We start from the raw sequence: 25,726 nt of genomic DNA, 5'->3' as shown, positions 1-25,726 counted from the left end.
TCTTAAATGATGTATTCTAAATGCAAAACTAGCCACCATCTTCAAAGTAGTCCTTCTACAGTTTAATCATATTTTTTTAACAATTGGAAAATCATATAATCATAAAATGAAATATGCGTGTATATACATATATATATACATATGTGTTTGTATATGCTAAATATTTCTCTTTAGAAAATGGTACATTTCTAATCTGTGTGTTCAAATTGACTATCTTTTGAAAAGGGATCAGAAATGTGACACAAGGGTGAAATCCTTCAGAACAGACACCTAACTGCAGGTGTCTACAGTAGAGATGCCAACACGTGGGCAATGTACCCAAACTTCTTATGTATTGTGCAGGACTAAAGAACTACTGTCCATCTTATCTTGAAGTATACATTTACCCAGGGCCAAATGAACAGTTCTCTAAGGTCCGTGGAGTAGATCTGTATATAAGGGAAGTTTAAACACCAAAATGCAGGTGTCTGATTAAAGAACTGAACTCCACCCCTGCTACAAACAACAGTCACAGGTTGTCACTGCTTAAATTGCATTTCAGGGCATTTTACCATTTTTACTGTGAAAAGTACCAGAAGCAAAGCTTCTGAGTCTTTGTGCATGTTGATATTTACCAAGTGGCAGAGATTGTTCGGTCCTGAAGGCCTCAGTACCATCACAGGCAGTACCAGCAAAAGAAAATCAGGCTGTACTATATATACTCAGAGCTCTGACTGTGGTTGGGAAGGAAGGACCATATCTTATTATGACAGGATGAGACAGAAAGAAATGCTATTTTGATGTCCTTAATCTTTAAATGTTTAAAAGCTGATGTGAAAAGTCAAATAAACTTAAATTACCACTCCCATTTACTTTCTCCTAATATCGAGAGCAAATAGCTACATACAAAGCAAAACTAAATAAAAAAAAATTACTTGTTTATCAAGGTTACAGCAACATGGGATTTGTATAAAAATATATATAGTTGCTTCCATAAATAGCAAGGTATATACCAACCTGCCAATCTATGTCACTGTAAAACTGAATTAAAGTATATAAACTTTTATAAATTCCAGGAATGATTGGTTCTGAAAAGCATGACAAATGTTTTGTTTCTATCAAATTAGCTATTTAAAACTTTGAAGTTCAAAGTATACTGCTTGAATAGAGTGCTAAAGTATAACTCTGCCTAAATCTGAGGCAACACCAGAATCCATTAAGCTCCCCTTATTTACCAGCCCATCATAAGCTTAATATGTGATTCATCCTTTTCATATCACAAAGGACAAAGAGGTGTTCTTTTGTATTTGAATCTGTAATTTCCACTCCTCCTCTTCCTTTCCCAAGCAGTAAATGGTACAGAAGAAAGCTTTTTCTGCAGTTTCTTCAGCTCTTTTTTTATTGAGGAAAAGCAGTTATATGTCAGGTCTGTAAGGAATTTGATGCTCTCTTTATCCTTCGACCCTATTTTCATACTCAGAGCTACAAGCAAAGAAGCTGTCCCACAGAAAGATAACATATTTGGAGCCTAGTAAGAATTTCAGTCCGTAAATTATATGTCCTTTTCCCCAAGATCCACTAGACTCTTTTGGGAAAAGGGAAAATAAGCTCTCAAAATGAAGTACTTTATAATGGAAATATTTTATTCCACTCTTTCAGATACTCCCTTGAGGAGAAAACAACACAACTCCTAGTCTCTAGAGGAAAACAGCACTATCAAATATACAGTGCAGATTTAATATCAAAGGATGAGGGCATTCCTGATAGATTAAAGACCTTGGGACTTACCCAGTAAGATTTGCAAAGTTTGTCTCTGCATACTATTTTGTAGCTATTAATTAAGCCATAGCATCTCTTTGTATGGAAAATTTTAATAAAGAAGAGAGACAAAAGCATGCTAAAGCTGGAGGAATACAAAAGATATTTCTTTCAAGAAGGAAGGAATAATGATGGCCTTTGAGCTTCATTCTTGATGGCACTTCTCCCAGAAAACAACACTACTGATGGAAAAGAAATTTTTCTGTTGGGTTCTTTTTTTTTCCTATTTCACCACTCTCTCTTTTGTTGTCAGAGAAGAGCTATTGTTCACAAATTGAAATATAAGAAGAAGAGGGCTTACCATGCAGCAATCAGTAATATTTAAACTCCAGAAATCATTTGAGAAATTGCATTTAAAAGCTACTGAGAAGATGCAGAAAAAAAATTAAAGCAAGCCCTTAGATGGAACTAAATGCACTAGACAAGGAAAAGACTTGTAATATCTCTAATTCTCATGTTTGAGGAATGAGGTAGAGAAAGGGTATGGAGGCCACAAAGGTGCCAAGTGTGCATGCTCTCCCTTTACCAGTGCAGGTGAGAGGATACTGGGTTAGATGGGTCACTGACAAAAAATGCCAGTAGAACATTCTTGTCACTGAGTCTTCAGATCAGAGTGAAAACTTATATTTTTAAACTGAAATACAGAGCTGTTGGCAAACTAACTGCTGCCTTCAAGAGAATCAGGCTTTTGTCCTGTAGTTCTGCCTACCTGTGCATGTAAATACAGCATGTAACCAAAGATACCTGTAATCCTGTAAACTTATTACAACACTTTATTGTGTGGAACCATATTGGAATTGACTGCCTTGTAAGCCTAAAACTAAGTAACTCACAGATATGTATATCAGGTAATGCACACCAACTCCTTTAGCAAGCATGTGATTTTCATTCACACTTCCTAGTTTTTTAATCTGGCATCTAAACAAGAAACCTTGCAACAATATTAGTTAAGAAAGAACCTAGATTTAGTAAAGAGGGAAGAGGGAAATTATGTTTTATTTTTATTTAAACATATGCACTCAATTAATATACCTAAATCATACTGTTTGTGCTTCTGTACGCTTACTGCGATGCTGAGCTGTGGCACTTGCAGGTACAGATGGCCCAGCTGCCAGTCTCACTTCCTACACTTATCTACCATATGCAAGCTTTTTAACTAAATCATTTTTAATAACTGAAGTGAGACAGCAACTGGTGTTTTGCTGTTGATGTGCATTCAGCAGTAACTTGAATTAACAATTAACCTTTAATGTACACTAAATTAATACTTTCATTACTAGAGTGGTAGTTAGTATTATACTGTATCTATAGGAAAAAGCAGCTTACCTGAATAACATGTTTCAGCTTGTCAATAATTCGACTTATTACAGGATCTGTTCCCTTCACTTTTACTTCTGGATTTGCAGACTGAGCTTTGATTCCACTGCCAACCACACGACGTGTATAGCTAGTTTAATACAGAAACACACACAAAAATGGTTTAGTAACTTATTCTACTCTTAGAGAGTCATCTTTTAGTTTGTATTATCTCTCATGGCACCAACATTCCACTTTAATGAGATGCATTAATTTTGTGCACATATTTTTCACAAAAAAAGAAATACAGCAAAATATAATTACTACATTCCACAAAGTTCTGTTATTTATTATAGCTTTAAGTTTGCTACAGACTTTAACAAGGAAAGTTATTTGCATTTTGAACCACAAAACATTGTGCCCTATGCATGGCTTTTTTGTGTCTGTGCAAAAAGACTGTTCTCCACTTTGGTTTTGCTAAATATGAACTACATGATGATTGCCTAAATGTATCACATTTCAGTTTTAAAACAGACTCCAGATTCTCCACATACTGCATGTTCAGAATTAAACCTGAAGTTTCCTAGTGTTTTTGTGAGCGCACATGCAGACAGAATACTTATTGCAGGACAACAATCACATTGTGCATAAATTATTTAGCATTACAAAAATTATATAGGTACAGAGGCCAAAATGTACTTAATATATAGATATGTAAAAAAGAAGAAATAGAAACCAGATATATGGTGATTCCAGAAAGAACTTGTAGCGCTAAATCTGATGAGAAACTTGTTTGGACATGTCTTAAAATGGCTCTTTGTGGTCTCTTTGCAAACATGTGTTTCTTCTTCCCAACACCCCCCACGACAACTGTTATCTCCCATGCAGGAATGTCCTGGGAAAGGTGTCCTGAGGTATTTCGTATTGGTCCTTGTTAACCCCTTCCTGTGATTGGGCGTTCCTGTAAGCCCCTTGAGACTTCTAATTAGTTAACCTGTGATTCCTCCTAACCCTATAAATGTAACATCCCAACAATAAACTCCCTCTTGCCTCCTCTCCACGCCGGTGTGCTGTCTCTGTACCAGCCATGGACCCACATGGGTGCTGGGGGGAGGGGAGGGCACTTCTCCCCTCCAGGCTCGGGACCTGAAAAACCCTGTCGCTGGAGTTCCCTTTCCCCATCCCTCAAGACGTCGGAATGGTTCTTCAGATGGAGATGGAACAAGAACTGGGCTCCCCCACGTCGTGGGTGGGGAAAGGGATCCAGAACGAACTACTGTAGTAATTAGAACATTGTTTCTAATACATCAAAACTCAAAATACAGAAACTGAACTAACAACCTAGCAGAATTCTGCGGCTTATCAAGATGCAATTCTTCATTCAACTTACCATGTTATATGTAATACTCAAGTTATGCAAGAAAAACTGAATATCTACCTTCTCATCACAGATATTGTAAAGTATGCAAATCCCCTCCATATGTTACATATTGCCTGCATACCCTTTAAGAGGATAGCTCTATACATCTCTGTCTCAAAAGTATTTTGCCAGCTGTTATGCTGTCAGAAAAAGAAAGGAAATAACCTTAACAAAAGTGGAGTAAAAAAAAGTCTAATTCCTGCCTGTTAGATTCGCGTATGAGCATAGATAACACAGCATATTCAAATTTTACTAATTTTTTTTAATGAAAAACACTACATGTTCTCTTAGCTCTGCAGAAAATCTTCCATATATGCTAAACACTGAATGTAGTTCAGTAGAACAAGGTTGCCACATAACAATGATATTTTATCTTTGATCTTTTCTTAAATATCACCTTAAATGAGATTCAGGATATTCCTAAGGAAGTGCACACATTGAATATATGAATGCTCACAGTCTTCAAAAAGTGTTATTTTGTTTTATAGCAGACAGCTTTTTGTGCTGTCTTGTAGCAATGAAGCTACTTGCCAGCTTGAAGTGATGGGGGAAAGCTTTGTACAGAGGTGTGTAAAAAATCCACAGCGTGCCTGCTAGTGGGTGATTGTTTAATGCAGCAATTTGAGAAGGGTCAACGAATCTTCTGGTAGTTCTTAGCTGAAAAAGTAAATGTAAAAACCTTCACCAAAAAAATCCTTTAACAGTCATTTGTCTAAGTTAAAATAGATGAATCAATAAGGAATTCATTCCAGCTGGACAATGGTGCACTTACCAGAAAGACAACTGGTTTAACTAACATATTGGTTTAACGCAACACAGAAATTTCTCTTCATACTGTAACACTATAAAAAGTCTTGAAGGTTATGGCTATCCTTTCTATGCAGTGCTCTTGTGTTCTGTTGCACAGCATGCAAAATCTGTGTTCTCACTTTCTTTCACTCAGAATTCTTCAATTAACAGGTTTTTTTTTAAATGCTGCAAACTCAACTATCACACATTCACCTGTGAACTGCCGCTGCTGGGATGGCCACAAACATGGCATCACACACTCTTCTTCCAAAAATAAGACCTTTATTTCATACAAACGTTGTTAATTTATAGTCTTTTCTAGCCAGCGTCTTTCATCACCATCGGTGCCCCTACTACATAAACGTGTCAAGATTGGCTGTTCTATAGCTTCTGCAAACTCAGGATGATTCAGCAGACAGTCCAGGATCTCCGGCTATCACAGTTAACCCACAGCTCCATCTTCCCTGTCCACCCTCTCATCTTCAATGTTTACATTCCTTCACAACCTCGCAGCTGCAACCGCTCAAATTCAGGGCCCAAGCTGTCCACAGCTCAGTCGAGCTGTATAACTTTGAAAAAGAATACCCTTTCTCTTTTTTTTAATTCAATTGACAATACTCGTTTCTCTAACCATGCAGGAAGAAATCAATCACATAGAAGCTGAGACTTCCCTAGGCACCAATTTTATCTGTTTAGCTCACCTGGGAATTATTTGGCAATGATTCATTCAAGACTGACCATCATTTCTTTTTCAGCTATTTCTACACTGAAATCCACAGCCTTGCACAGCTGATATTTGCCATAGGACTAACACTTCTTTCACATGAGCAAAAGTAGCTAGGAAAGCAGTGCTGTCTGGTGAGTGGACCCAATATTAGGAGTTCCAATTATGTTCCCCAACCTCTTCAGAGCTGACATTCTCCGAATTCCTCTTCAGCTGTGGTTCATAAGGAACTGTTGGATTTACTCACCAGTAAAAAGTGTTAGCAATTACTTTGATTTTCTCTCTCTCGCACTCGTACTCATTCTCTTATAGTCATTCCTTTTCATATTCTCTCAAAGCAAAAATACATATACATCTGCTTTCCAGATAGAGGAACTCTACTATCTATTACTTTTTTCTTGTATTGGAAATCCCAACACATATTAAATTTACTTCCACTGGAAGGTGATCCGGATTTGACAAACTGACATAAAAAGTATCATATAACTTTGAGTTTGTTGTAATTACATGTTCTGACAAGTTATAAGGCAGACTGGAAACCTTTTTTCTTTCTTCAGGTGTATAATAAGGCATTGACAAAAGCTTATGAAGTATTGATTATTGATTATTATCATAAAAGTAAGATTATGGAAGTTAATCTCTTTTTGTTTAACCTATTCTTTTGCTGCTTGAAATGGTATCTTTTGCATACAAAAGTTATAAATTACTTATACGTTGTTGTTTCATATTCCACATATCATCGTGTTTAATTAACAAATGTCTATAAATCTAACATCTTCAAACATACTAATGTAAACTAAATGATCTGTCAAAGCTAAACAAGCTATTGGGAATCTGAGCATGGTACACAAAACTTCATCCCTGTAGATTTACATTTACATGCAAAATATATTTCCCTTAAGTTGGAGGGGAAGGAAATGTAAAAATCTCACACTTGGTTTGAGAGACTTCATTTATTATAAAGTTTTAATACAGCATTAATCACTTGCTGTTTCTCTAAGTACTAATGTACAAGTAATGGCAAAAACATTTTAAGGATCCCCACAGAGGTAGTCTGACTTGAGTAAGTGTTGCTCAGATTTGAATCCTGGGGAAAAAAAAATGACAAATTTCTTGCTAGAGAAGTAATAGACCCACCATCTGTGCTCATTTCTGTACAAGCATGGTAATGTATCACATCGCTTTAATAGGCAGACTTGGTCCCCAAGTACTATTCATTTTCATCAACACTAGAAAAAAAAAACAAGCACCAATATATTTGTATTCTATAAACATGTTTTAAAGTGATGAACAACAAGGTGCCCATTTCCTGAGCTCATATATGAATATTCATATAAATTACCTATAACTATCTATTGTTTCTATGAATACAGTTGGTGGGGTTTACATTTCATTCTATCACGATCTCTGATAGAAGAGAAGATCATGCTTTATTGGCTATCACTATTTTCTTGGTATGTGTAATTAATTCTTGTAAGAATGAGCCATTTTGGACATGGTGCTTAAGGCAGATCTGTATCTCTATATCCTTCCAGCACAAAATAATCTGTTTTATATTGTGATGACAACAAGTACTGATACACCACATTTATTGTTATGATTTTCCCTGTCAAGCTCCTTTTAGGCAATTGGACCATGTTTCAAGCAGGAGATGAAAGCAACGAAAGGTGTATTATGATAGCGAACGCTATTCTGCAGAACATCCCTAAGTGTCCTGGCAGTCAAGCCTCTCCCAAAAGACCTAGTGATGTTCTACACTTCAGCAAGTTTAGCTGGTCATCCCATCCTGATGTATCTGTTTCAACTGCTACTATCACCTTCTGTCACTGCCTTCTTCTGGTCTCTAACAGTATTTCCCAGGTCTCAGTACTGGACTCTGTTCTGTTTAATATCTTTATCAATGGTTTGGAGAAGGGGCTCCAGTGCATCCTCAGTAAGTTTGCAGACGATGCCAAGTTAGGTGGGAGTGTTGATCTGCTAGAGGATAGCAAGGCTTCACACAGAGAACTGGACAGACTGGATCATTGGGCTGAGGACAACTGCATGAGGTTCAATAAGGCCAAGCGCTGGGTCCTGAACTTGTTTTGCAACAACCCCAAGCAGCGCTACAGGCTTGGAGGAGACTGGCTTGAGAGTTGTTCAGCAGAAAGGGACTTGGGGTGCTGGTCAACAACTGGTTGGATATGAGCCAACAGTGTGCCAAGATGGCCAAGAAGGTCAATGACATTGAGCTGTATCAAGAATAGTGTGGTCAGCAGGACCAGGGCAGTCCATCTGTACTCAGAACTGGTGAGGCTGCACCTCAAGTACTGTGGTCAGTTTTGGGCCACTCACTTCAAAAAGGACATTGAGGGGCTGGAGTGTGTGCAGAGAAGGGCAACAAGGCTTGTGAAGGATTTAGAAAACATGTACTGTAAGGAGCAGCTGAGGGAACTGGGGTTTAGTCTGGAGAAGAGGAGGCTCAAGGGGGACCTCACTGCTATCTACAACTACCTGAAAGGAAGCTGCAGTGATGCGCTTGATGGTTGGGCTAGATGGTCTTGAAGGTCTCTTCCAACCTTGATGATGATTCTGTGTGACTCTTGGGCTTTTCAATTTTGCTCAATTGACACTATCAAGAGCTACTCAGGAATCTCTGTGTTAACTTGTTGAGTTCCAGGGTCATGATACTGAGACAACTGTTCTGATTGTGAGGGGCTTAATGACTGGGGTGCATTGCCTTACCTCTGAAACGTTCATGTGTACCAGGTTACACGGCTGTAGGAGTGTCTATGTACACATAGACACTACCTGACAAAGCTCATTTTGTTCATCACTTTATGGCAATAGGATTCCCATCTCCATTTGCACTATTTTATCTAAAATGTAATCTTAACTGATAGCATCACAGTAAACTCCATGACAGCAAACAGACAACAACAACTAACTCCTCATCTGGCAAAAATGGAGAAGTTTCTCCACTGACTTGATTTTCTGCATTTGAAACTAGTTTGGCGTAAATGATGCAATGCTCACTTCCATCTGACTTTTGAAGTAAGCAGTGAAATCCTAGTGAAATAGTTTGAAAGTAGGTGTTTACTTCCTGTGGGTGCTTTGGGAAGGTCCAGACAGTATAGAGACCAAATAACTTTTAAAAAGTATATTTATTTATTGTATTTGGTTTTCTGTTTTCATTTCCTTTAACTGATATTGATACAGTAACTAAGCCGCAACTTTTGCAATATGTTCCCCTCTTCATTAAATGGATTTCCTCGTTTGTATGTTCTGGTTTATAAAAGTAAGCATTCGTGTACTGGCATTGCTAAGGGATTTGCTTTGTTCAGCTTCTCATGCTAATTGAATTCTAAATTACCTCAGAACTTAAGTTGCTGGCACTTACAAGTTTCAAGCAAGCACCTGTATTTATATAGTCTCTCCATGTTAAAGAATGGCAAAATAGCACAGTGTGCCCACTACATTTTGTTTTATTTCAGACATGGGATATGACTTTAATAACTTTTTCTCAGCTTGCTTGCTTTATGATTGCTGGTAATTGCTGGTTTACACCTGCTATTGCCTGCATCTTCATCACTGATGGGCATTTCAAAATTCTGGGTAACTGTTATTTGAGAAATTAACAATTACTTGAATGCCAGTAAAAAAGTAAACATATGCAGCAACAAATGAGTAAGAGTGTTTAGTGATGCAAAATTTAATTAGTAAAGATGAGCAAATCAAAGAATCACTGCAATCATAAAAAATACCTGAAGCTTGGACAGGAGTGTTGGCTGTTTTTTAGTCTTATGTAGTTTTTTTAAGGGTAGATACTGTAGTTAGGCACAGAAAATTTGCTCAAAATATTTTTCACCCAGGTATCAGAGACAGTATTTGTAATAATTCTAGGACAGATCCCATATGTCCTAGACTTTTTCAATACTTTTTAATTGATCAAAAGCCCACTTAAAATAAAATAAAACAAAACGTCTTTGAATTTTTCAATGACAATGTATTTTTAGATCTGTAATTTGGTATATATTTGAAAAAACCTGATTGCATATGCACTTGTTAAATTTACAGAAAATATGAAGTGTGAAAAACAACTCAGTAAAATTTGTGTTATTTGTGTGTCGGGAAAAAAAAAAAAAGGTCCTGTAATCATTTAGGCTGAAACATGACTAATAAAAGGTATGCATTTAATTTTTTATCATTGCCCAGACCTGTTTTGATAAAGGAAAAAAAAAGTAGCAGATTACACTTGAAAACTAAGTGTAATGTCTTTGGAATATTCTGTTTAAAATAGGTATTTAATTTTGAAGTTGTTTATTTGGGACTACATTCACAGGATTATGATAAATAACATTGAAGTATGTAATAAAATACTGTAGAGCCTTTCAGACTATCTCTTTCAATGAATTTCCAGGTGTGGCCCAGATCTTTTTTTATTTTGTACAATATCTCTCATCACCAATAATTTCCATTATATTCAAATCCTAAAAAGCTCTTTTGAGCTCTTCTCAAACTCATAAACCCCCCAACATTCCATCATGATCTTAATTTGAATATGAAAATTTTTGAGAGGATTTTATATGTAGTGTTTGGAAGTCAGTTCATCATTGTTTTGACGTTAGCTGCGTCTTCCAAAAAGTAGTTCTTAATAAGCAATATGAAGTGCTAAGGCAATAGCTTGATGTCCTGAAAGCTTCCTTAGGCAGACAGGTTTCCCTCTGGAGACATCCAAAAGCACAACTTCTTTCCAGGTGCTGTGTATGGAACATGTATTTAGAAGGATTGTTTTACTTTGCATCTGAAATTTAGTGCAGGATGTGTGTGGTTTAAGTCAGACTATCCTTTTAGCAAAGAACGAAACTTTTGTTAAAAGCTAAATTTTCTGCTTCAGAAGAAATGCTATAACACACATACTATAAAATCATTCTTTACAGCTTTCTTCTAGCACAACAAATAAATTCTGATCACACTGAAAAATCAAATAGTAGCACCGTTGTGACAATTTTGAAATACAAGTAATTTTAATGGATCTGCATTAACTTGTTAAGGTAATATATTTCAAGCTAAGGTTATAGAAATTGTTTTTAAAATACTATTTTTTCCTGCTGATTTTCCTTATTATTTTTCTTGAGGATTCTGTGAGTGAATTAGTCCACATTAGCTGAAAGAATTCTGGCACAATTCTGCCTCAAATGTTATGAAACCTTAAATACATCCCCCTGAAACTGCTGTTATTTCCTACTGTAAAGAAAATTTCTATATCATGTTTCCAACATCAGAGAATTTCGTTTTGCTTTACCTCAAAATTTAATCTTTATACTGTTTCAAAAAGTCAAGAACTTTTGAAGAATTCTCACTCAAAAGTTACCATGGAAATTAGTCTTCTTGTCAATTAATGGTAATCACTGTAATTCCTATTTATGTGTACATATCTCAGCAGTATGTTGCTAATTGCTGGACAGAGACACTATTCTTATATGTGATGCAAAATGAATGTCACGAAAAAGCATGACAAAACATGCCTGTAATGCGCCCTAACAAATTAATGTGTTCTAGTAATTGCAAGCTCTGTCAAACAGAAAAGAACTGAAGAGGAGCTTTGAGACATATATTTCATTTAAACTAGGTGCCTTGGGTAAGTCACATGTTTAAAATTGAGAAAATAAATTCTTATTACATTAGAAAATAACTAAACAGCAGACATATGCAAGTGCACTAAATCTAGATAAATGAGAATAACAATATCTCCTTCTTCATGCAGTATTCTGGAAATCTTCTAACAACTGTAATAATTCTACTGTACCTTCATTTAATGGAGCAAGGAAATGAGAGATATTAATTATCATAAACAAGCACATAAATGTTTATAGTAAATAGTTGGCGAAACAAAGGAATTACCTCGGAAAAACAATTCAAACAAATTGGAAGCACAAAGCTGTCAAGCCTAATTAGTCTAAAATTGAGAAACCTGCTTCTCATATAAGACACTAAAATAGTTCTGCTTGGAAATGGCAAAAGGGTTGTGTAGCAGTGGCATTATGTAGGATACCAAACCTTGAAGACAGAAGTACGACATTTTATATTTTGTCCAACATAATGCTTCAGTGCACAAAATAAAGTATCCCCTAGGGACTTGCAATGCACTTGATAATTTTGGGACTGATACCTGACACAGTTAATACTTATCTCACAGCCCCATATGGACTACACCACTACAAATCAGAGTCAAAGGTGCACTCTCACAATCCATTCTTTGTTATTGAGTGGTTTGGGTTTTTTTCCTGAGGTAATTTATGGAAAATTAGAACAAAATGACAGTTAAGTTATGGCGAAGGACTATCAAGCAGATAATTAACCTGAATATGACGATTGACAAAAGAAAACAAGGTCATTCAGCAAATAAAGGTCATATGAAGGAATCAACCCAAGCCACTGTGCAACACTAAGAGTGAAAAGCTATTTCAGCAAATTCACTGACATGAACCACTTGACAGAATTTTTTCCTGTTTATTCTAAAGAATGAAATCCCCTGTGCTGTAAAAGCTGCTTTTTACTGTCCTCTGTTGTCCGAGTACACTCCGAGTTAGCAAAAGGTTGGTAGATTATTAATAAATCACTGTAAGTGGCCAATCCATCTCCATGGCTCTGGATTCATTGTATCTTCCTAATTTCTCTGAATGTGTATGAATAATGATGCAAACAAGGAATCAATGACATGTATCCAACAGATGATGCTTTTCATCTTAAATGTTTTTTGAAACATATGTGCTTAATAGTAATTGTGTGGCATGGAGGGGCTTGTTTGTTGGTTGGTTGTTGGTTTGGTTTTGCTGATTTGTTTCTTTTTTCTCCCAAATAAAACACTTTAAAATTATTTGTTCTCATTTTCATTATTATCAAATCCTAGAGAATATAACATTTTCTTGAGGAGACAGAGGATGTAATTGTCTCTTCATTCAAACTAGTTTTACACTTAGAGATGCATGCTTACTTACACTATATCTGTGTGGAAGGAAAATCCAGCAGTATTACTCTACAATCTGGATCAGGAAACAGTTTTCTCAGCAACTAGAAGTTTGTTCAGCAGTTAACCCATAACTTTTTTTTTCATTTCACAGCTTTATTATTCATGGTACCTTTGCTGGAAGCATGTGCATTACCTGATTTGCAAACTACCTGCACTGCCTGTTCTCAGAACACAGCGCATAACTCATATGAAGAACAAATACAGAGTTATGTATTAGAAGCTCTATAGCATGCTGTATTTTATTAAATAATAGAAACAAGCATTACAGTATAATGCCAGTTATGTGCTACTGTTACTTACTCTTTATGGGAAATTAAGCATTTCCTAGAATCCTGTATTTAAGCAATTACAGTTAAGTAAGGTTTCATTCTCTACTGGTCCTTAACTAACATTATACCAAAGACAAGTACAGTAGCCTTAACCTTTGATGCTTTTCACCCTCCATGAGAGGCATGATGAATAATTTTTGAAGTATTTCAGGAAAAGTCACAAAGAATATGGACTTTAAATCAATTCATATTCAAAGATAGTGGCATATGCATGAAGAGCTCCAATTTCAGAAGCCACTATGAGCAGAGTAATGAACTGAACTTCTGTTCTGAGTAATGAACTTCTGGAGAAGGCTGAAGGATTGTCTGTGAACCCACTAGGCAGTTATTTGAACTGGCCTTTTAAGACTTGTGTCTTTCATTTCAAATTCTGTTAGACAAAATCATATTAGTACCACGAAAGCATGTTTTAGATGCACATTTTTAATATCTGACAGAACAGGAATAATGTAAATACTATATACAAAGCAGATCATGGTACAGGGAACGTAAGATGGGATAAAAACACATTCAAGGATCTTTCAGAGTTGTCCGCAACATTTCAGCCCGATGGTTCTTGCATTCATGTGTGATGTAGAGCTGTCTTCTAATGTTTCTTTAAAAAGATGAACTCATTCCTTAACCTTTGTGGGTACAATCAATAAATATATGAGCTAAGAAGGCTGACATAGCTATTGTTTAAATGTGTAAAGACAAAGATTGTACTGGAGGCTTAAGAGTTTTAATAAACTTTTGAGTTTCCCTTTCTTCCCAATCACCCCTTCTTGCATCTTCCTTTTACACATTTCACTCATCACATTAAGTTACTGCTTTCTTTTAGTGATAAATGAGTGCAGGTAAATACATTTATTTTCTCTTCAGTGGATGAAGGTTCACAGGAAAACAGTAGTAAAAATATTTGTACCAAATTATAGGAAGATCATATTTCCAGGTCCTAATAAAAATAATTGCTTCACTTTTGTTGTCCCATGAATTACTGTAATTGTTCTTTGTTTGGCCCCATCGTGACAAAATTACAATGAAAATGTGGCAGTGACTCAGTTTTGCCTTCTTCCCATTCACCCAAATCTTAATAACATAGATTCTTTAGACAAATTTTTTAGTTTTCCCAGGGGAATGCCCCCCAGAAGAAAGAAGAACATAAAATTATTAGCAACTGTACTTCACTTACATATCTTTAGCTATTTAAAAATAAGACATCTATTGCCTACAGAGTATGGAAAGAGAAAGAAAAGAGAGAGAAGGGCCTCTTGTGGGAAATACAGCACCTCGTGCAGGATGAAATGATGACTTGCCCTTTATATTGGACAACCAGTCTAGACATAATAATGAACTTTTAAATAACTAAACTGAAATTACATTGGATTAGCCTTGGGGTACTCATTGCCAAAGTCATAAGCTCCCAGAAGGAAGCCTATTATTCTATCTGGTTTTCAGTTTTCTATTTGTAAAGTCATCATAATTCTTACTTGTATCATGGAAGATACTATGAAAAGACAAGAGTTAAATATTATGATGTGTCTAGCTATTTCAGTAATGGGAACTATATACCTGAGTATCAATGAGATGCTTGGCTTGAGTCAAAGAACTTGGCTTTTTTTCTGTAACATGCAGTTCAGTGCCTTCCAGAAAACAGTGCAGCTAATGACAAGCTTTTATCTTGCCTTTTATTCCTAAAGAAGCTCGAAGTATTTAATTTAATAAAATATGCAGTAGAAACAGACAAATTGAAGGACAAAACTTACATGAAATTTATACAGATTAAAATGGACTGCTAGAAGCAAGGAAAAGAAGGGTTCCACTTTATTTCTTTGGGATCAGAAGGAGAAGAAGTCTATTGTCTGTTGTAAGTTTGGAAGCTCTGTGTGACTTCTTAGTATGCAGTTTGAAGTGAGAATCAGTCTAGATAAGGCTATTCTCAGAGATTTGATTTTTAACTTCACTTATGATATCGCCTCGGTTACAGAAATTTATGTCAAGTAGGCAACAAGGGGTTCAAGGATAATATAAGTCAAACAGGCTATCTTCCCTATGGGAAATGCTGTCAAAGAAAGACAAGAAAATGGAGCGAAAATTTTGCCAAAAAATGTTCTTCAGGGAAACTGCACCTTACAGCAAGTATCGCATGACTGAAAATATTAAATGAACCTTGTGTTGCAAAATTATATGAAACTCCTGTGTACAGTTACGTATTTGTGTCTATGTATATACATGTAAACATATGGACATGTACATTTCTGTTATGATCTAGATACTGAGCCAAACTCAAGTATCTCTGTTCTGTATCATGAAATGACCAGAATGTTTATGAACAATGGCTGAATTTTAAAAGCATTGTAATAGTGAGGATTATCACTGAGAGAAAAAAACACACTTCAGTATCATGGGATTTGGAAATGTACAGGGGTGTGTCTCTATGTATTCCTGATTTAACATTGAACAAGCAACAGGAAAATAGGTCTTCACACTACAAGAGTGTTGCAGTGACATTTTAGTTGTAAGTTTTAGGTCATTGGCTGATGTCAGTAAAACGACAGCCTAATTTCTTATGCAAAATCTCTGGAGAGAGAGCAGTTTAAGAAACCAGCAGTCACAGGAATTAGTATGTTTCTTGAGTGAAACATTTTGGTTTTATCATTTTGTATTTATCAATATACATAAATTTCAAGTCACCTTAAAAATATTTCTCTTCAGTGGGTTGTTTTATATTAATTCTATCAATTCTTTGAAGTTTATTTCATTGTCAAATGAGATGATTAAACATAATGATTCAGGTGACTGATGTGCCTGGGATTTATTTCATGTTGTAACACAAGAAGGAGCTGGTAACAGGAAATTCTCCTCTCTGTTGACATCAGTAGGTCATTCATTTATAGGGTGATTTGGTCAGAGAGAAAAAAGACTGTGCTTTATTGTTAATATTTGAGGAGGAAATGAAGGAAGATAAAAGTTCCCATATCTTTACACAAAAGTATCTATTCTTTGTTTTACAGTTACTGGATTAAATGATGAAATATGCACTATGGAAGAAACTGTGATATCTGATTCCTAGCAAGCCATTCTAATCACTAGTCTAGAAGAATGATCATTCTTGCAGTGTTTTTTTTAACTCATGAATCTCAAATTAGTCCATACAGTCCGAAGAAATATCAGTGGGACAGACTAAGAACTGTGTTTGCTGATGCCTGCAATGGCCTATATCCCTCCGGACTGTGAGATGAGCAGCGGTTCTGAACTCCCAGTCATTTAGAAATGAAACTACTCCCTGCTCTGGCAGTATGGTTCTAACTGCTGAATTAAAGGAAGCAGGAAACTATCTCCAGTTTTTGTTGTTTTGGTGCTTTGGGTTTTTTTGTTTGTTTGGAGTTTTTGTGGTTTGGTGGGTTTTTTATGCATCCTAATCAGTTTCACATATTCTGATAACACTTAACAGATTGCATATTGCATATAAAACAGTCAAATCATTTAAATTGTAAAGGCCAACGAGGTTGGTGCTTGAGCTAATTCAGCTGTTCCACACTCTTATCCCTGAAATAGGTTTTTAATAGTCAAGGATGAAAGAGAACTTGCCAAACAGTTTAAAGAGGAAGTGTCATATAAAGGCAAGCAATAAATAGATGGAGCAGCATGAATAGCCATGCAAACTTTTGATGAACAGTGGGTTGTGCATTCTTCTTTAAATATGGTGCTACTGACAATTATCTCCCCTCTCTGGGGTTAGAACTATTGTATAAATGGGTCTTAGTCCTAACATCTTAAGGCCATTCTTCAGACTGTGGGGTTTCCTCCCTGATTTTATATTTTCTTTAGGAGACTGTAGTTTGTCAATAAAATACCTGTTGAAACAACAGTATTCTGACTATTTAAAAATATTTGTTTACACAAAAAAAAAAAATACTTTTTTTTTCCTTGAGGATGTTCCTTATAGCAAAAGGTCTGATTTGACTAATTATACAAAAGATGCTTTACTATGAAGGAGATAAACCCTAAAACATGAGTTATTAGGGAAACTTTATCACAAGCATTGTGAAGCACTGGAACAGGTTCTGGAAAAGTTGTGGATTTCCCATTTGTGATTTGATGATGGCACTCCCACATTGCCATGAGTCTTCTGTAAACAGACAAGGCTTGGAAGCAGCTATTTAATCTGAACTGCTGAGCTCTACACACAAGACAATAAGGTAAAATTCTAATTATTGTGAATAATATAGTAACATGATCTATTATTTCAACCTTTTTGGTCACTTCATACTTACATTTGAGTGAGCATTGGAATATATTCTATTTTTCAATAGAATATATCTTCCCAACCAACGTAGAAGGAACACAGTGAAAGTCAAGTCAAAAAAGAACACTTGGGTCAAGGTATTCAGGACACATCTCAGAAATACTCATTATTCAGCTCATTGATCTTGCTACTTTGTTTTCAGAATAGGACTGAGCCAACAAATAGCATTGAATAATTTTTTTTTCAGCTTATAGCATTCACAGGGAGCAGTATTAATACAATCAATATTTTCTGACTTAATGAGGACCCAATCTTATGGTCTTCATTCAAAGGAATTTTCAGTTTAAGGTCCTGATCTTTCAGTGAATCTATTCAAAGAGGTCTCTCTCCAGGCAGATAGTGAAAATACAGACTTCAACTGGAAAAAGGATCATTTTTGTAATATTGGTGTTCTGGACATCTTAGAAAAATATTGAAACAAAAGGTGCCATATCCTGTTTTTATATTTATTTGTTGGAGGTTTTTTTAAATATAGCAGCAATATTATAGACCAGTAGACTGGGGGACTTCCTAAACAGTCTCTGATGTTATTAAATGAGTGTGTGGCCCACCAAGACAGGTGCATGCATGTCCTGCCCTGGGACCCTAACTTTCTTTTGTCTTAGATGAATTTTGGCAAGTGTTACCCAAGTTTATGAAATTGAAACCATTGTACAGATGGTGAGAAACAGTTTCAGACTCCTTTAGACATTCTGCTATAGATCTGCCAGCTCAATTATGTTTCCAAGAGCTTTACTAACCCTTAGCAGAAGCAGATAGGGAGAGTACTATCAGTGACTTTGAACATTCTAGCTCCCTTTGGTGAAGTTTACAAATGAAATAAACATTTTTAAAAAAGAATGTTTTGAAGAAAGAGATTGAAAGGAAGCCAGAATAAAGCACAGAACTGAACTGAAATTTCTCTGTTCTCAAGCTGTGACATAAACATTGGACAATTATTCCACTATTTATCTGTAATTTCACTAGTTTATTAAAAAAAAAGACATTAAAACTACTTGCTAGTGCATCATTGGAATGAAGTCTAATTTTTTTTCCTCTGGAGGAAAGCAGTTTTGTAATTTCAAAATTCATCTGAGATGACCCAAGTCTGAGTATTAATAGAAACTTTTTTGTCCCTGGAGAATAAGAGACATTAATTACATCAATTATTTGTCAAATATTTTTTAAAAACTGGATCTTCAATAAAAATTAGGTGTGTGGTCAAGATTTCCTTCTCAGGCACGGTTACACTAAATTTACATTTTCCACTTGGAAAATTTCCAATTTTCCACTTTATTTTTGTAAATGTAAAAAGAATCTATTGCCAAGTAATACTACCTCCTTTGAGAAACTACATCTTTTCCTCTTTTCTTTTTTTTTTTTAACCTGGATGTAATGTAATCAAACCCTGGGAAAATAAAAAAATAAAAATTATCAGGATTTTAAATTTTTTCTTGATTGCAATATTTAATATATTTATTATAAATATTTTATGTAATTTCTAAATATGTTTGAACTAAATCAAGTTCTATAATGAATCACAAGAACATATCATATGTATAATGTTAACTATATATTAGTTTTCTTTGCCAGTTTGCTCCTAGGGATGACATCAGCCTAATGAATTTAACATCTTTTTTCTTTTTAGTTTGTGTCTCATTCTGTTTAACTATTAATTGTAGACTATGATCAATAAACAATACCAGGAGACATATTTCACTAAATCATCAAAATCCTTTAACTCATGAGACTTTCACTACATTTTCTCTCCCCTGCCCAACTGAGGAGGGGAGTGATAGAGAAGCTTTGGTGGCACCTGGTGTACAGCCAGGAACAGCTCACCACAGATCTATGCAAAATAAAATCAAGAAGGCATGGAAGAGTTTTTAAATGTTCACAATTTCTAAAGTTAACACTTACATGTTTATCTTGCAAATAGCATGGATCATGCAGTCAAAATCTTGGCTGCACACTGGGCTAGGGGTTGATTTTCTAAATAGATAAATTCTTTCTGAAAAGCTTTTAGTTCATCTCACTTGACTATTTCCTTTTCCTTTAATTAGAAGATCAACCACGTAGCTCTCCCTCAGCTACATATGTGGACAACTTAAGATGCCTTAGCTCGGCTGCAGACATCTATGATGCAGTTCAAATCCTCACACACAACTGACTAATGTCATTTGGAAAGCCTCAGATGGTTTATATAGACAAACCAGACTTCAGGTCTGACAAAGGACCCTCCTGGGATGGCACACGGATGCAGGGTAAGTAGAGTACCTCCAACAGTGCAAGGCACTGATGTTTAGGTGCCTCAAGCAAACTCTGCATGAGTGCCACATAGATCTCATCAATGCAGGTTACAAGCTAATGAAGGGTGACAAAAAAGCATGAGACATCTTAGTTTAATAATAGGCTTTGTGTCATACTTGCTTACAAATGTGAACTGAACTCCTACCCTATAGACATTTCAAGTGCCTGAAGATGAGCTGACATGATTACAAGTCAACAAAATGCTCCTCAATTTATTCCATTTATTTAACCTTTTGAACTAGGACCAATGAATTTGCACCAAAAACACAAGCCATAATATAAATTATCTCTAGGAAACTAAACATTGTATACAATGGTTAAAATGCAGGTTTAAAATGTTGGGATGGAAGTCAGTGGATGATTGAGACATTCACAGTGTCTCAAAGTCCCTAAAAGTGCCTTACAGGCCCTGCACTGTTCCTGTTGCCCTGTATCTGCCTCCAATATCATGTTGCCAAGAAACACAATCACTTCCTGGAGATCTAGTGACACCCTCAGTGGAGTCAAAAAAACCAACACACCTTAAAAGTACATTTCATCAGCTGAACCACTTTGTAAGCATCACTAATTGTATTGATTAGGGACTTGTTGGAATTGTTTAAACACATGTGTCTAGTGCTGTTTGAGATGCTGTCAGGTGCCACATCTAGTCAACAGCTGTTGCCCCATAATTGTGCAGATCTCCCATGGTGTATTTACCTGCTCCATACAGGTGATTCTAGTTACTCTGGGTATTGCAAATAGCATATTACAAACATTGTACCTTATTAAACAAAAATTCAGTATTATAACTCCCTGAACTACATTGGGAAAACCTGACATGCTTAGCCATAGTTGTAAACTAACACTAATATTAATATACTCAGCAGTTTCTAACATCTGTATTGAATTTGATAGTTTAATTCCATTTATTATTTAAATAAAAATTGCACTCAACAATTAGACATAAATCAGACATAAATTTAGCTCTTGGATTTGTTGTTTTGTTTTTGTGGTTGGGGTTTGAGTATATTTTGCTTTGGTTTTAAGTATTTGTGTAACCTCCATATGAAGACTTCTCAAATTTTTAGAATTACCCTCTGGGTTTTGAGTACTTCTGTACTCCAGGTTGGATAGATGCCAGCCAGTCCTGATCTGACGAATGTGAGCTCAAGCTACTTTAGTAATCCTAATGAGAGTACAGCACTGTGCTAACAAAGGTGGACAGCTTTCAGATTGAAGCTGGCTGGCCTTTAGCCAGCCTCGAGTACAACTAAAGGGTATGTTTGTCTGCAAAAGACCAGGAAGATATGCTGTGACTTGCTATAAATCAGATTCCCAGCACTTCATGAAATGATCACATTTGGCACAGCCAGGTGTTGAATTCCAGAATCTCCGAAAACATCTGTGGCTAATGTTTGAATAAATATGTCATATATGAAGAGACCTCTGTTGACATAATAAGACTGCTGACTCCACAGAAATGCAAGAAGGAAAAAGTCCCAGTGAGATCTAGGAAACTGGGAAGTGTCTATTTGATATAAGAATTATACATGCAGCTTTTTTTTAATCAGAGATACTATGTTAAGTATGGGATGAGGTACAAAGATAAAAATACTTATTCATTAGAATGCGTGGACCAGAAATATGGACTATTTCACAACTGGGTATTTTGGAAGTCACTTATGTTAAAATAATAATGTATTTGGATTAGACACTTTGTATAGATTTGACAAACTACCAGCGTAAATAATGTGAATGTAATTCCATAATTTCATATTTACATGGTTTACAAATGTTCAGAAAATGAAAATATTGCAAGAGATAAAATGACAGACAGTTATGAGAAATTATATTTATACCATCACAACAACCCATTTTGTCAAGCCACATCATGTGAGAAAACAAGATTTTCTCTATAAACATAAATAACAGGACTTGAGAAGATTTTGTCTGTTGCTGTGTAGTTTTTTTATAGAAGATAACAGCTCGACACTCAAAATAATGTTTACTCCTGGCTTAATATTTCTGCAGTGAGAAATCCATGACATTTTACAATAATTTTAGTGACAGACAAAAATATGAATGCAGCAAAAGTCTATAGTTCTATTTAACCTAATCAGAATCAGTTAAGAACTCCATCAATATTAATTCTGATGATTTTGCCATTTACATACAAAGAGGTAGTTTTCCTGTTGTTATGCTGCTATATGTTTGAATAGTGGGAATAAATGGCACAAGAATTTTTTATTATGTAAGAATGATGAAAAAATTTCAAAATCCAAAGTTTTTTTGAACAGTGGTATGAAAGAACACAATAAACAATGAACTGTAGGGGGTTTTTACTGCTTATTATAAAACTTGCAAATTTTATATTATCAATATCCAGTTGAGTAGAACTCATGTTTGGAGCAAAATTATGTAAGTTTATGCCAATCAACTTCATACTTAGTAGGCAAACATGAAATACCAGTAGATTTTGACTATTGTTGAGGTCATTAATCCCAGGAAATGTACCAAATAAAATATGCATCTTTTTCAATGCAGAGAGATACAAAAATTCCTTTGGTTTCTCACAAACTTCTTACAGTATAGTGCAATGTGTGATGCATCATAGAACCATAGAATTGACTGGGTTGGAAAAGACCTCCAAGATCATCAAGTCCAACCCTTAAACCTACACTGCCGTGGTTACTAGACCATGGCACTAGTCCATGCCACATCCAGTCTCATCTTAAAAACCTCCAGGGACGGTGAATCCATCACCTCCCTGGGCAGCCCATTCCGATGCCTGATTACTCTCTCTCTAAAAAATTTCTTCTTCTATCATACACACAAATTGTCCAATACCCACACATACAGTGAACATGTTCATACCTGGGGAATGCATATATATATATTCATGAACAGACATACACATCTAACAAACTAAAAGTATGGCAATTGATCAAATCCCCAAAGTGGGATTTTTATACGCCATTTCTCAGGTTAGTCTGCTATAATGTACTGTTAACAGAACAAAGTGTATAATAAAGCGGTCAGACAGTCACTGTAATATAGAGTAAAAATTACTTTTGATCTGCTTTAAAAAAAAAGAGGCTTTGTCAGCTACTAGACAGGTCTCAAGTGGGAGGTCATTATCTGGAGGTGCCTGGGTAATTCTGCCTAGAAGTGCTAATACTGTATGCTCAGTTACCCTAGTCCCTCTGTAGTCATAGGAGAGACAGGGGCAACTTGGAAGGGAAAACTATCCCATGTCAGTCTGATTCAGGTTTTTTAAGAGCCTCTACCTTTCCACTGGTGACAACCCACACACCACCACAATGGAAGACTCGGAGGAGGTGGGCAAGAAACATTTACTCAGGGAAGAAGATAAGGAACCGTCATCAGTCACTGGTGAGAAAAAAAATGGCAAGGACTGGAGGGTAACCTTTGTTGTAGATACACATTGTACCAGTGGGCCTGCAGATTGTAAACAGCCTTCCCTGAGATAATTAGGAGAGAGCAATATCTTCCTGAGCTAGCCAGACCAGCATTAGGTTAGGGAAAAACATACAGTGGATCAATCCAACAAAAAGTATAAAAGCTGCACAATTAATGAAAGGAACTTTGAACAGAGAAATGGGCTTGAGTTGGCTTTTACTCACGTGCTCCTTCACAGCAGCTGGGGACACCTGGTGTCATGACATGTCAGTGAATATAAACAGACCAGTAATGGGAATCATGTTTGTATTGTGGTTCAGCTGTATATTGCAACCACTATGTTATGCTTCTCTTGTGATTTAAGAATATTGATGTATCACTTTGTTAAACCAAAATCTCATGTAATGCCAAGTATCTTCAAATAAGTAAATGTGATATTAAACATTAAACTGTCCTTGTGTGGAATATCTAAAACACAGCCAGACAGTATTGGACTCTAACACCACTGCACATAGGAGGCAGAGAACACAGACTCCTTGTCTAGGAGACAGGCAAGTCCTTTAGTTAAGATTTGATGAATAAGGGACAAATGAGATGTTCAGGATTCAGGCCACTGGATTTCAAGTAGCATGGTGCCATTTAGGATTTCAGGGACTACGCGTAGCTGAGTTTAATCAATATAGGACAGTCATTTAGGAAAAAATATGGCATAATCACATTCTGAGCAGCATTTTGCCAAATGGTTGTCTCCCTATATACTGGGTACATAGGCATTTTTGGGGAGCTTAGGATGTTTTCTGGGTAATTCTCCTTCAGTAAACAGTAAAAAATAAAAAAAATATGTAAGGAAAAAAGAAATCTCTATTTCTCATCCGTGTCTTATTCTTACCAATTAATAGACATTTTTCTGATAGTTCTGTGAGCAAATGATGGCCAATGTACACCCTCTAGAATATGTAAATGTATTAATCACATTAAAGAAAATGCAAGTGTTCTGTATGCTATGATAAGACAGAGTATGATAAAAATCCCTTACTATCAGTACAGGAGTTGCACTTTAGCAATCACTTCTGGCTGTCAAAATAACTGATTCTAATAGGAAGATTCAACAGAGAAGAGTAAGTGCAACTATATATTATGCAGGGAAAAAATTCATCACAGTATCATGTAATTTACAGACCAATGAATTGACTGGCCCAGGTTCCTGAATTTTTAATTTTATCTACTGTCAGTACAATCACTGTAGTTCATGCCAACACCATATGTTACCTCACATATATGCCACTCCACTATATATATTTCAGATAATGAAGATCTAGGAGATCTCTACTCACTTGGCTGAATCACTTTTAAGGTTTAAAAAAACTTGGATCTCTGTATTCATTTTTCTAAAGATTGCATTTGGTCCATGAACAGGCTGTATTAGGTAGCAAAACAGATATATAAATGAAACATTTTTGCTTAAATAAACCCTTGGAAAAAAGGTTCAAAGAGGAAGAAGTAGATGTAAAAACTTTTCTAGGTAGCTTTGTGTTTTCAATTTAAAATATTCTTAAATGCCATTTGAAATGATAATCAAATAACTAAAATACTAATGAGATTAAATATGCAATAATACATTTTTCTTCTATGATATGACAAACTTTAAGATTTATACAAGATCTATCAATATGGTTACTGAACAAGTAGGAATAGATAATTTTATATTTTAAATTTGAATTTTAAAACAAATTTTATAAGCTTTAAGAGTAATGGAAGCAAAGCTGGTATGTATAGGAACCCAAAAGACAAAGACAGACATGAAAATGAGAACAGCTGTAATTTGTACTGGAAAATAGTATTAAAAGACTTGAAAAAACATGACATCATTGAAGAAAATTTGAAATATCTCTTGTCCAAAAGCCACAAAAAGGACATATACCTCTGCGGCATTATTTCCACTCTACAGTTAAAGATAATTAAAAACTGTTGCATTTTTGTTACACTCCCTTCACATATGTTAATGTTCAGCCACAGAAACTGTCTATTTGCTGATATGTATATCTACGTAGGTTTCTGTATATATGCTGCCTTGCACATCTTATAGCGAGTAATTTTCAGACTGAACATCACTGTCATAATGTGTTTCAGTCAAACATTCAAAGCACCTTAAATAATTCGATGCACACTGGGTCTTTGTTCTCCTATATACAGCATAAAGCAAAAATAAAGCAAGATTGGACTTCACTTACAGATGTTATAAACTGTAACATAAATGGGCATAGTACTATTTTATTCCCAAACTAGAAATAGGATTTCTTTACAGTGCTGAGCTATGGATTAACAGAATTAATTAACAGAGCAAGTGGCAGTTACCATCTTTTTTAAAAATAGAACTGCC

At 35.6% G+C, this 25,726-nt stretch overlaps 1 protein-coding gene across 1 annotated transcript in view; it reads right to left on the bottom strand.

Annotated features, from left to right (window-relative positions):
* GPC5 (glypican 5) overlaps positions 1-25,726 on the bottom strand; it is a 627,762-nt gene that overhangs the window by 407,011 nt on the left and 195,025 nt on the right. Inside the window, exon 7 of the mRNA XM_018071368.1 lies at positions 3,124-3,244. Within this exon, the coding sequence (XP_017926857.1) occupies positions 3,124-3,244 (121 nt within the window). The remainder of the gene's footprint in view (positions 1-3,123; positions 3,245-25,726) is intronic.

Source organism: Manacus vitellinus, unplaced genomic scaffold (assembly GCF_001715985.3).
Source record: "Manacus vitellinus isolate BGI_N305 unplaced genomic scaffold, ASM171598v3 scaffold_2_pilon, whole genome shotgun sequence".
In the NCBI taxonomy this organism is placed as follows: domain Eukaryota; kingdom Metazoa; phylum Chordata; class Aves; order Passeriformes; family Pipridae; genus Manacus; species Manacus vitellinus.
Note: the sequence above shows the minus strand (reverse complement) of the source record. Positions and strands in the feature narration are given on the sequence as shown.